At 41.0% G+C, this 13,765-nt stretch overlaps 1 protein-coding gene across 1 annotated transcript; it reads right to left on the bottom strand.

Moving 5' to 3' along the window:
- Nucleotides 1-7,219: 7,219 nt before the first annotated feature.
- melk (maternal embryonic leucine zipper kinase) lies at nucleotides 7,220-13,333 on the bottom strand (the record flags this gene model as incomplete). Its single annotated transcript, XM_083909520.1, has 17 exons — nucleotides 7,220-7,397; nucleotides 7,485-7,588; nucleotides 7,860-8,007; nucleotides 8,746-8,836; nucleotides 9,754-10,045; nucleotides 10,425-10,589; nucleotides 10,688-10,816; nucleotides 10,893-10,979; nucleotides 11,082-11,180; nucleotides 11,532-11,600; nucleotides 11,688-11,786; nucleotides 12,034-12,126; nucleotides 12,496-12,564; nucleotides 12,653-12,796; nucleotides 12,894-13,010; nucleotides 13,096-13,181; nucleotides 13,255-13,333. 17 exons carry the CDS (start codon nucleotides 13,331-13,333, stop codon nucleotides 7,220-7,222), a joined length of 2,049 nt encoding a protein of 682 aa, XP_083765646.1.
- Between the last annotated feature and the right edge of the window lie 432 nt (nucleotides 13,334-13,765).

Genomic DNA, 13,765 nt, shown 5'->3' with positions numbered 1-13,765 from the left:
TTGGAGACGTGAAGTTAAGGCATCATCGCAGATTTCTGTCCGGCAGCGTTTGCCAGGTCTGATACAGATAGTGAAGTAAGAGTTGAGATGGTGAGTGTTTCTGGTCCAGATGTCTGGTGCCTTGGTATCTAGTGAAGGAACCTTGAAAGGCTCCTCAGTTATGGCTGTTAATATCGTACAGGTCTGGTTATAAGAATATGTGAGTAATTACACTTAAATTTGGCTGAAGATTAGAGTTTTATATTATTATGACTATAATTACTTTTTTATCTAAAAATTATTACTTTATCTCATAATTTCAACATTTTATCTCATAATTTCGGCCTTTTCCTCATAATTTAAATTTTTGATCTCATAGTTTCGACTTTTACCCAAAAAATTACTACTTTTTATCTCATAATTTTGACTTTATCTAAAAATTATGACTATCTCATAAGTTCCGCTCTTTATCTCATAATTTCAACTTTTTATCTCATAATTTCTAATTTTTAGCTCATAATTTCGACTTTATCTAAATATTATGACTTTTTATCTCATAATTTCAACTTTTTATTTTATAATTTCAACTTATCTCATAATTTCTTATCTTTAGCTCATAATTTCTTATCTTTAGCTCATAATTTCAACTTTATCTGATAATTTCGACTTTTTATCTCATAATTTTGACTTTTTATCCCATAATTTCAACCTCATCTCATAAATATTTTTATACCTCTTTATTTTTCCTCTGGTGGAAACGGGCGTCCATAGAAATTGCTCAAATATCCTGAAAACAGATTTCCAGACACAGTATCTTCACATAGCACTGCATGTTATTAGTGAATTCTCTTAAAAACTGTCCAAAAACACTGATAATTGAATAAAAAATATATAAAACGTGATAAATAGCTGCCACAAAAGCACCAACAGATTGAAAGGCTTTTTCCAAAGAGAATTAAACCTTTATGGTGTATTTTATCTCCATCCCCCTCCCGATCACCTCTGCTATGTTCAGATCTTTCTAAAGACAAACCCGAGATCAAATCCCTCTTAAACACTTCAAACCCAAACCAATTCTTCGTCCTTCAAACACAAACATGTGATAAATGGCCTCCTCACTCGCTTCCTCCTCCGTCTCCGTCTCCGAGACAATTACAAACGTCCCACTTCCCATTTATCACCAACAATTAAAGACCACAGACGAGCTCCGTACGCGGGGAGGAGACAAATGTGAGCGCAATGAAGTCAGAGAGTCAACAGTGAGAAAGAGAGAGGAAGGCTGACAGCACAATTAAGGTTTTTAATTCTCTGCTTGAGTGGGCCAGTCCAGTCTTTATGCTAATTAGGATGCCACGGCCATTTAATAAATCTCTATGATCCAGCCTCATTCAGCCCCCGCCCTCCCTCCCTCCCTCTCCTTGTCTCTTTGTCTGTCTGTTGAACGCAGCGTCGGAACTTCACACATTACTTTTTTACGGGTTTCACGCTTTGGTTTGGTTTAGGAGTTTTTGAAGAAATAAATATTGCACATTTTTTAATGCCTTGCCAAGATGTGGGAGCCACAGCGTGTCAGCATATGCTGTTTACTGGTTGGCTGAGCAACTGGCTCGACGCCTATACCACATCTAGTTTCTCTCGCTGTTAACTCCCTTTATTAGTGTTTTTCAGGAATGTGGTTTGCATCCTTTTGCCCTGCTGGACTTTCACTGCACACACGCACACATTCTTGTACTTGCTGCCTACTGAGGACCAGGTAAAAGTGCCGACAAAGTGAGGACCAGCATTTCCACTTTATAAATCAACACAATTACAAATATCTCCTTCATGAATGACATCTATAAAGAACTACTGGGTGCAGTACCGTAAAATGTCTTCAGGTGGAGCCCCAGAGCAAAACCAAGGCTGGAAAATGAGATTTTTTGTAACATATTGAGGACCTCAAAAACAGAGAATAGTATGTTTACAACCTAAGGAAGTGATTTCAATGAAAACAAAAGGAAGACCGGCCAAAATGTCCTCACTTTGTAAAAAAAGACCTCACTTTGTTGGTTAAAAACCCCTCACTGGTCCTCAGTATGCCACAAGTAAGAGAACACACGCACACATACACTCTTGTACTTGCTGCATACTGAGGACCAGGTAAAAGTGCCGACAAAGTGAGGACCAGCATTTCCACTTTATAAATCAACACAATTACAAATATCTACTTCATGAATGACATCTATAAAGAGCTACTGGGTGCAGTACCGTAAAATGTCTGCAGGTGGAGCCCCAGAGCAAAACCAGGGCTGGGCAAAAATTTGTTTTTGTACCATATTGAGGACCTCTGTTAAAAACAGAGTATAGTATGATGTTTACAACCTAAGGAAGTGATTTCAATGAAAACAAAGTGAGGACCGGCCAAAAATGTCCTGCCTTTGTAAAAAAGACCTCACTTTGTTGGTTAAAAACCCTCACTGGTGCTCAGTATGCCACAAGTACAAGAAAACATGCACACACACATTCTTGTACTTGCTGCATACTGAGAACCAGCATTTCCAGTTTATAAATCAACACAATTACAAATATCCACTTCATGAATGACATCCACAAAGAACTACTGGGTGCAGTCCCGTAAAATATCTGCAGGTGGAGCCCCAGAGCAAAACCAGGGCTAGAAAATGAGTTGTTGTACCATATTGAGGACCTCTGTTAAAAACAGAGTAAATCATGTTTACAACCTAAGGAAGTGATTTCAATGAAAACAAAGTGAGGACCGGCCAAAATGTCCTGACTTTGTAAAAAAGACCTCACTTTGTTGGTTAAAAACCCTCACTGGTCCTCAGTATGCCACAAGTACAAGAACACACACACACACACACACGGGCACTGATGCAATGAATGCATAAGATTTCCCTCTCTTTTTCTCTCATCTGCAATTTGACGGACGTGTCTAATGACAACATCTGCAGATGCGGCGAAAATCACAGCAACAACAATCCGCCCATAATTGGAGGCCATGTTTGAAGACAGAGGGAAATGAGAGAGAGAGAGAGAGAGAGATTTGCTGTTTGTCCAAGAGCCAACGAGCACAAGTGTTTTCAACCTCATTTAGGTCACGAGGACCAAACACTAATCAGTGCTTCTTCTTTTCTTTTTTTTTAGTCCCAAAGCCAATTTAAAAACACAGAATCCATGTACATATCAGCCACAGTTGTAGGTTCATTAGATAATGAAGGTAAAAGCCGGTCGGAACAACATTTACACTCAAGGAAACAAGATTATTTTAAAGAATAACTCACTGATGCCTCGGCCTGGTAACGGTGTAACGACTCTCCGCTTTCTTCTGCCGGTACAGCTCATTCTGATCAGCAGCAGCAGCAGCAGCAGTGTCGGCCATTTTGTGCCGCTCCAGGGTCAAAATGGCCACCGCCCAAAGCACCAAGGCCAGGTGGAGCAGGTACAGGGCGACGTGGAGCCACGTGAGCAGCACCGTGACGCAGACGGAGGCAACGCACCACGGCCAGGCCAGCAGCAGAGCCAGGCTGTTGAACACGGCGGCGAGGACGAGAGGCGGGACGGACAGGAAGAGTCTGAGCAGCGTGGAGGTCAACCACGAGTACAGGGTCAGAGGGGACAAGAGGACGGACACCATGGCCTTACTGGAGGAGACGGACTGGGAAACACAGAGTGTACAATGTGATGACAGCGCACAAACTTTACTACGCTAACCTTCAAACTGAGACGGGATGTTTCAGTTACATTCATCAACGCTGCTTATTTAGCCAAAGAGACAGGTGTTTTGACAAAAGTCAAACAAAAATTTTTGTACAAAATTTGACAAAAAAGTAAAAAAAATTATTGTTGTCCAAAATTTGACAAAAAGTCATACCGCAATGTCCTCCAAAATTTGACAAAAAAAGTAAAAAATAAAATGTACGTCCAAAATTTGATGAAAAAGTCATGAAGTCCAATATTTGACAAAAAAGTCAAACAAAATTTTGTCGTCCAAAATTTGACAAAAAAAGTGGTACGGCGGTGTCGTTCAAAATTTGACGAAAAAGTAAAAAAAAAAAGTTGTTGTCCAAAATTTGACAAGAAAGTCAAAAAAATATGGTCGTCCAAAATTTGACAAAAACGTAAAAAAAAATTGTTGTCCAAAATTTGACAACAAAGTGAAAAAAGGTTTGTCCAAAATTTGACAAAAACGTAAAAAAAAAATTGTTGTCCAAAATTTGACGAAAAAGTAAAACAAAATGTTGTTGCCAAAATTTGACAAAAACGTAAAAAAAAAATTGTTGTCCAAAATTTGACAAGAAAGTCAAACAAAATTTTGTCGTCCAAAATTTGACAAAAAAGTAATACCGAGGTATGTCGTTCAAAATTTGACAAAAAAGTTAAAAAAGAAATTGTTGTCCAAAATTTGACAAAAAAGTCAAACAAAATGTTGACATCCAAAATGTTGACAAAAAAAAGTCATACCGTGGTATGTTGTCAAAATTTGATAAAAGAGTCAAAAAAATTTGACGTCCAAAATTTGACGTCCAAAATTTGACGAAAAAGTCATGTCGTCCAAAATTTGACAAAAAATATTTGAAAACATTTTTGTCAAAAATTTGACAAAAAAGTCTACCACAGTATTTCGTCCAAAATTTGACAAAGACACTTTTATAAGTGAACTGAAACCAGAACACTAAGCTAAAGGCATTTTAATAGTAGTAAAATTAACATTTTTAAAAGTAAAACATTAAAAGAATACACTTTCTTCTTTTTTTAAATTTCTTATCCATCTTTTGACCCCTCAGGGACCCCAAATCACAGGTTGAGCACCACCACACTTTAATTAGTTTCTTCCTCAAATAATAATAATAATATAAACTCACCTCACACTGTTCTCCGTCACTGGATGTGTGTGCCCTGCTGTGAAGCCCTGAAAGAGAACAAAAAGGGGGGAAATTGATGTGTCATGCAGTTGCCTCACATACAAAAAAAAAAAAAAACACAAGCAAAACTATTGGAGCGTATCAGTGTAATAGCACTTCTCAAGAAACATAAACTCACATAGGAAAAGGAGGAGGAGAGCGATCGCCAGCAGAAGCCTCATTTCTATCTCAAACTCTTCTACACTCACACAACAGAGAGAGTAAAATCGAAACTTATCGAATCTCCTCCAACATCCACACGGTTATGGGACAGTGTGTGATGATATTTGATGATATGATGATGATTTTATCAAAGAATTACCAAACACTGCAGCTGCTCAACTGAAAGAGCTGTGTCAGCTCTCCCACTGCAAAGTTTCCCAGCTTGAACTCATTAAACCTCATCAAGCTGTTGGTGGAGACGTAGGAGTTGTAGCGCCCCCTGTTTGAAAGGAGGAACAAATGACACTCACATCTTAACTTTTTTTTTTTTTTTTAAAGGAGTGAAAACTTTGAATATTTGACCTCTGCATTATGCATTATGTAATAAATCTAAAGCAAATGGCCATAAAATCCTCCTAATATGTCACAGAGACTCAGGAATAATGTTCATATAACAAACTGAACTCACCAACAACAACAGTACAGACAAAATATTTGCATCAAAAAAAATATTTTGCAGACTGCAAATCATGTTTATGTTTTGAAATCATGTTTTGGCATGTGGCGCCACCTACCGCCGTCTACCAGTCATTGCAGTCAGTAGAGTCTCAGCTGCCGAGCAACCACGGGTTGCCAGTTAGGTCAGAAAACCAAACCTAAAAGACCTCGGTATTTTCATAGATTCGAGTGTAGTAACCTCTTTTGGCCACATTCTTACATTTGGCGCCTTTAACACCAAAAACATGATGCAAATTTATGAAACAGAACCAAAACCTTACTTTAAAAGTCAAAGGAGAACACATACACAGATCCATTGGACCACAACATGGCGAGAAAACAGAAAAGTAAGCCTTATATCATCAGTTGTACACACACACACACACACACACCTCCATCCTCAGCCCAGCAGGAGTCATCCACCACTGGAATAATGAGCAGAATATGAGCTGAGGACGTGTGCTTTTTTTCTTTTTTTTCTTCCAACTTAACTCCAACCTTCACCTTTGTCTTTAAATCATCATCATCATCATCATCATCCTCCCACCCCCCTCTCACCAGCCTTTTCCTCACAAACCATTAAGGTTAAAACCTCCTCATCACCACTTCCATCGGCCACATGAGCATCACGCTAACCTTCGCCTCCCTGCTGAGACGGCAAGGAGAAGTCGCCACAGACAAATAAAGCCCGTCGTGACTAAACGGCATCTCGTCTTTGAAGAGAGGTCTCATAAGACTCCTTATGTTTCTGTTTTAATATCATATTCAGACGTCGCAGGCGATAATCATCATTATTTAGTGAGCTCCTAGAGCCATAACAATGATCAGCCAACATTTGGAGCGTCGACGCTCATCCGTTTACGTCACAATTTCATTTTAAATCCACCGTAGTCCGACGTCTCTGTGTCTCAAAATACGCGAGGCAGGGATAGATAGATTTGTGACACTTAGAAGAGGAAAAAACTGTCACGATCAATCTACGCAGGCGAACAGAAGGACGACGACAGTCGACTCCAGAACACACGACTGCTCCATCAAACTGCTGAATGGAAAAGGAAAAGGAAAGGGGGGGGGGTGTCAATGAAATCCATGAAACAGCTCATCAGAAACCGTTTATTTTGTTCCTCTTTAACATGGCACAGACGCGACAGACACTGGAAACATGGAAAAAACACAGCTAAGAAAATAAAAAATCAAGACAATTAACATAAACCATGTAAAAACAGAATGTACATTAAAAAAAGAACACTGACAGTGAATTAGTAATCCTCTTGCTTATTCAAGTTATTAAATCAAGTTCCTCCAGGGGAGAACAACATCATCATGACATAAATATGGTAATAAGCAGCCAGAAGGTATAAGTGTGTAAATGCATCAGGAGCATTGACGTGATCCTATTTAGCCAAATAGTTATGAAAATGAACAACAACGCTCACATAAAACAAGATACACTGACTGTACAGGAATCTCGACGTGTAATTCTCATCAATTCCACGCGGCAGAGTAAAGCAGGGTTTGCAGGCTCGTCTGAGGGGAATTTAAATATTCATAAAAATAATTAAAGACTGATACGAATCTCTGCAACATGAAGAGGTGTTGACGGCTGACACGAGACGAGCCAGTCTATTAAACTGGTAAAGGGGGGGAAGTGTTTTTGTTTTTTTGTCTGTAAAGTGCTTTTAAATGCTGGACGTGGACAGGATGTCCTCCACCAGGTGTTTGTAGACCCAGGCGTCTCCTTTCAGGCGCTGGCGGCGGACGCCGACGACCTCGGGCCTCTGCAGCAGACACACCTCCAGCTCGAACGCCATCGTCACTTTGCCAAAGTCGCCCCAGGTCTGACACTTCAGGGTGTACCTGGGAAATAAAACATCTGGTTATCTGGTGGTAACACAAGGTGCGGGTAAAGGAAAAAGTTTACCGAGTCGAGGGTTGAACTCTTACCCTTTCTGTATAAAGTCGACATTTTTCTCAGGCAAGATGGAGAGGATCTGGTTCAGAACTTGGTCTGGGTTCGTCTGACTGGTCAGAGTCACGTTGTATTGTGCCTACAGGAAACAGGCAGGGATTAGAAATGCTGCCTAGTAACACAATATTAAACACAATTATATTTTAAGTGCATCTAAAGCCCTAAACCATCATTTCTGAAGTGAAAAACCCATGTTTCTAGTTACTTATTGTGTTAAAAAATGTGTGTATCCACCGTATCTTTAGCCAAACACTGGCTATTACACGACAGGTAAATAAAAACATGCTTCTCCGCCACCTCTCGGCCCATCTTCTTGGCATTTTTTTTCTTCAAACTCAGGCAAACGGTACCTTGATTTTGCGGGGGCCGTCGCGCACGCCGCGCCTCTTGCCGGGCGTGAGCATGGTGATCACCTTGTCCAGGCCTCTCTCCAGAGAACCGAACACCTTCCCTCCTCTTTTCTTCTTCCCGCTGTCGGCCAAGTCCAAAGACCGAGACCTGCAGAGGAAAACGGGGTCCTGACCTTCATTCACACCGTCTTTGCCCAAATTGGTCTAAATTGCCCTATTCCAATTTTCTTTTAATCCAGGTTAAACGCACAGCTTTTGCCATATCGTTAGCCTAATAGCATAATTGCCCAAGTCATTTTTTTGGTAATTGTGCACAAATCTGCCCAACTTTACCAATGTGCTAGCTAATAATTTAAGTTTTTTCTTGTTTTGCGAAAACGTTCAAATACGACTTAAGCAACTATGCTATTAGGCTAACGATATTCACTTTAAATTCTTTTAATAATCTTAAAGGTGCATTATGTAATAAATCTAAAGCAACTGGTCATAAAATCCTCCTCATGTGTCACAGAGACTCAGGAATAATGTTCATATAACAAACTGAACTCACCAACAACAACAGTACAGACAAAATATTTGCATTAAAAAAATTATTTTGCAGACTGCAAATCATGTTTATGTTTTGAAATCATGTTTTGGCACGTGGCGCCACCTACCACCGTCTACCAGTCATTGCAGTCAGTAGAGTCTCAGCTGCAGAGCAACTACGGGTTGCCAGTTATGTCAGAAAACTAAACCTAAAAGACCTCTGTGTTTTGAATTTGAGTGTAGTAACAGTTTTTGGCCACATTCTTACATATAGCACCTTTAAATAAGTATATTTTAGCATGTGGAAGAAAATAAGCAGATGATTGATAAAGAGTTTTTAGTTTTAGCGATGACTCACCGTCTCTCGGGGCTGAAAGTCATTATTTCAACATTCGGGAGCTCCTTGTGTTCCGTCCTCTTGTTGCGTTCTTTAGAGGCACTGCCTCCACCTTCGAGACACACAGGAATACAAATTATTATTATTATTTTTGTTTTTACGACCTCAGCATCTCTTACGAGGAAATAAAAGAGAGGGGGGAAAACTGGACAGGATTGAATTAAACAGACGAAACGTACGAGTGCAGCCCTTTTGCTCAGACTCCAGTGTACAAAGACACACACACACACATACACAGAGACACACACACTTTGGTGGCAGGAGAACACATGTCACTACAGCCCACTTGGGACAGTGAGCAGAGGAAAAAGACAGCTACACCTGTCACAGCACATGCCGAGGGACAGACCGCGGTGCATGTGTGTGTGGACGAGTGTGTCAGAGGTAAGTCCGTGTGTGTGTGTGTGTGCGCTCTGGACCTGAAGCAGCAGAGCAGGCGACTGTAAATACAGGTCTGTGGCGGCTACATTAGCTGGCTTGCGGCTTGCGTGAGTTCATCGCGGAAACTAATGAGGGTGGACATTCGAGCAGTGAACTCACTCTGATGAATAATTAAACCTTTAAATGGTTCTCCATTCATATTAATGTTCTTCACTTCCAGATAAGTCAATAGAATTAGCTTTCACCTGATAATAACCTCACCTTTGAGTTGACAATGATAAGTGTGTGTGTGTCCATTTATTTTCAGGGGCAGTTTAGTGACAGCTAAATCATAGAAAAAAAAAAAAAAAAATATGAGTGGCTCTGGGATAAAAACAGGTCAAATAAATGAGTTTATTAGCAGAAGACAATTTACTTGCAAATGTGTGGCATGTGGATGTGGCACTTGTGATTATGAGAGCTGCATGAAACAGAGAGGGACAGATAAATGGAAAAAGAGAGTCGTGTGGAGAGGGACAAGTGGCTACTGCAGCAGCAGCAGCACTTGAAGCTTTGTTGTTCAACATAAATTGGACTTATTGACTTTACCTTTAGGAGTGACCGCTTGCGTTTTGCCGCCGTTCACTTTCACGTTGTCGTTGGGCGTGGTCAACACGTTCTTGTGGTGGCGTGGATTCTTCCTAGTGGACACCGGCGTTCGAGGCGGAGGCAAAACGAAAACGTCGACGTCTTTCTCCTGAACGGCCACATTCTCCTTATTCTCAGAGGTTTGTTCGTGGGCTCTGTCCCTCCTGTCCTGGTGGCGGGGCGCAGCCTTTCGCCCGCTCTCCGGAGTTCGGCTATAAGCACATCGTCTCTCTGCTGATGGAGATGCCAGTCTCTTTAGGGAGGAAGACAGAAAGAATCAATTATTAATCAATTACTAAAACAAGATTTCTGATTGTTTTAGCTTCTTAAATGTGAATGTTTTCTTTGCTCCACATAACAAAGAAATCATTAAAAACTGAATCATTTTGGTTTGTGGACAAAACAAGACATTGGAGAACATCGTCATTTCCAGATTTGACAAACACTGATCAACGTTTTTTAACATTTATGGACCAAACGATTAATCGGTTATGAAAATAATCGTTAGCTGCAGCTCTAGAATGAGTACGATTCAGTCAGACATCGTTTCTTCACTGCAAAGCCTTTTTGATGCTCCTTTTCCTCAGCCCTCTCACATAGTAGAGCAAATAACAGTCCAAAATCTCACATACCGTATCTTTGTTGCTCGCCATTCCGTCGGGCTGACCTCTGACCCCCTGGGGCGTACGCTGAGCGACTGAAAGCCAAGGACAATCGTCGATGTATTCCGAGCCAAAATCCAAAGAACCCACGATCACGGCGTCCTCGTCCTCGCTGAAATGAAGAGCGTCACCCATCTGGAAGCAAGAGAGGAAATTAGAAACACAGACACCAAATGGTCAGAAACAATAGGTATACAAGTGCATTGTGGGAGTTGTGGTCCATCTAGTCTAACCTGTAATCCCCGGTGTGAAGGAGAGAAGTCCTCGCAGAAAGTGGGTTCAGGGCGCAGGCGGACAGGCTTCCCCCTCCGTTTCTTTGCCAGCAGCAGCAGGTAGGTGGCTGTGGTGTGGTCGTACCGCCACTGTGGGGTTTGACACGTATTAGACTGACGGAGAGTATGTAAAATATAATTCACATTTGACCTCAAAGTGGCACACCTCTTTCACCAGTGCCGTGGTGCTTTCTCTCGATCGCTTCATGTTCACAGCCATCTCCGTGATACAATCTTCATCGATGTGGCCAAGCTATTAAAAGACACACGTTAGGGATTTAAAGTCGACTTTAAACAACATATTGTGTTGACACTGGAACACAATGCATAGATTATAGATATTGTATTTGTGTACCGGTTGCCTGCTGTACCACTCCACAGGGCTGTTGTAGTCTTTAATCACCCAGGGATGGTCCAACAGCTGTCTGACAGTAATACGCCGCTTGGGGTCCACCTACAGGACACACACAGAAACTACACCTCAATATGCAACAGACGACATGCTTCGTAGCCTACAAACACGCAAATCTAAGGAGCTCAAAAGGACGTAACAGGGGAGTGGAGTTGACTCTCCATATCATAATTAAAAATATAGAAACAAAGCTTTTTGCACCATGTAAGAAACAGCTTAACCCAAAGCTTTCCTGCATCTGTGCAAAGCCAGTGTAGGAACAAACCGTTAATAAAATGTGTTTGATTTAGTTAGATTTGTTAAACAAACTTATTTATACTGTGGTTGTTGAGTGAATTTGTAAGCTGAGTGCATAATAAATAAGGAAAAGGAAATTGAGAACTGAAAACTCACCTGCATCATCTGGTTGAGCAGGAGGACACTACCTGGAGTGAGCCACTGGGGATTGTCGTATCTCCCCCTCTGAAGATTAGAAAACACAAAGCAAGACATTTAGCAAAACTTCCTAAAAACAAAAACAGGATGTCTATAAGCGAGCAGCTCTCTTACCGTAATCTTTCTGTAGAGGGCCATGCAGTTTTCGTCGTCGAAAGGCAGGTATCCACAGAGCAGAGCGAACAGCAGCACCCCCATACTCCAAACATCAGCCTGGAGAGGTTTGACGTCACACGGCGATACATTACGACTTACAAGTGAAACAGCCTGGATTTCACAGCTCAGCTGCACACACAGTCATTCACCGCTGAATACGAGCAGGAGACCGTGAAAGAGCAGATTTGTGGAACAGGCAGGAAATAGTCAAGTGAAGTGAAAACAAATTGAGTTTTGTGGGTTTAAAACAGGGACACACGTTTTTGACACTTGTAAATAATACCACACAGCCTCCATCTCTCACCTCTGAACCAATATATGCTCTTCCTTGGATGAGTTCAGGGGCTGCATATGCAGGGCTCCCGCAGCACGTCATCAGCTCATAACCCAGACCCCCCTTTTGTAGGCAAGTGAGAGAGAGCATATCATTCAGTGATCAACATAAGTGGATTTTTTTGTGGCCAATGCCATTTTAGAAGGTTAAAAAAAAGGATTGGGTAATGAATACAAGGCAAATCCTTTATATACATAGGACAGTATATTGCAATATGAAGGTGCTGGGTGTTGGAAGTAAGACAACATGAACCAGAGCGCCCTCTGGTGGACAAATTGTGTAAGGAAACAAGTTCTGAATCACTGCAGGATTCATTGCTGAACAGGACTATGAAAAAAGTAGCTTTGGAACTTCCACAACTCTTGATATTTGAGTAAATGCAGGCTTAACGTGTTTGATACACAAAGTAGAATAGGGAGTGTGATGTTTTACCTTAGGTTTGGCACAAAGACCAAAGTCTATGAGCTTCAAATTGTGGTCTTCATCGATCAACAAGTTTTCCTGAAGAGACAAACATTACACCAGGCGTTATTTTCACATGAAGCTACAGAAATGAGACATGTTTTCCTGGTTGAGCGGTTGTTTTTACCGGTTTGAGATCTCTGTGTGCATAACCCTGGCTGTGGACGTAGGCCATCGCTGACACGATCTGTCGGAAAAAGACCCTGGTCTCCTCCTCTGACAGGCGGTCCTTTGCTATGATGTAATCAAACAACTCCCCTCCTGGACAGTACTGAAGAAATAAAAGAGACAAGACGAATAAATAGTCATCAGATTATATACGACATAACCACATTCAATAGTCAGTGCCTGTACGTGTGTGCACTTACCTCGAGAATCATGAAGATCTGCGTGGCTGTCTCTATGACCTGATAAAGACGACAGATGTGCTGGTGACTCAGGTTCTTCATGGCCTCGATTTCTACCTTCACACGAGGCAGATCATCCTAGGGAGCGAAAGATGACAAATGTTTATTTTATCTTTAAATGTACATCATTTCACAAGAAGAAACTGGAAATGATCCCACTTACCCCCAAATCCTTCTTGTTCATGATTTTAATGGCAACCTTCTCTCCCGTCATGATGTGTCGGCCCAGCTTGACTTTAGCAAAGCCTCCTAAAATAAATTGTTCCAAATTTAACACCAAAGAGGAAATTAAACTGACAAAGCTCACAATTATTGATATTACCTGAGCCGATTGTCTCATAAACTTCATAATATCGTTGAAGCTCGTCAGCACCACGGTGCTCAGTCCTCTCCACAGGCATCTTCGCCTCTTCAGTCGCACAATAATTATGTATTTTTCAGGACACACGTTTATTTTCCTGGTTAAATAACTCCCTGCAATTAGATAGAAAGGTTTGCTTTAAGATGAAATACCAAGTCAATACAATACAGATATACACAACTTCATTCTTACAAGGACAACTTACTTATAGTTTCCCATTTAATCAAATAAGGTGTGTTATACAACATTTATCTTTTATCATAATTCCAGTTCAAGACATCATCATAAACGGAAAAAGTGACACCACCCAAGTCATTTTCTGACCACAAACCACAATTAAAACGGTGTCTAACAAATCACGCCAACATTATTAGCGATAATTATTGAAAGAGACCGTTTCGCTGTTAACCGTTTCTTGACTTATCGCGGCTTGGTATGGCTCGGCACGACTAAAAATCTTTGTTTTCAACTT

The sequence above is a fragment of the Microchirus variegatus genome (genome assembly GCF_963457635.1).
Source record: "Microchirus variegatus genome assembly, chromosome: 23".
Classification (NCBI taxonomy): domain Eukaryota; kingdom Metazoa; phylum Chordata; class Actinopteri; order Pleuronectiformes; family Soleidae; genus Microchirus; species Microchirus variegatus.
This window is presented reverse-complemented; position numbering and strand designations above follow the sequence as displayed.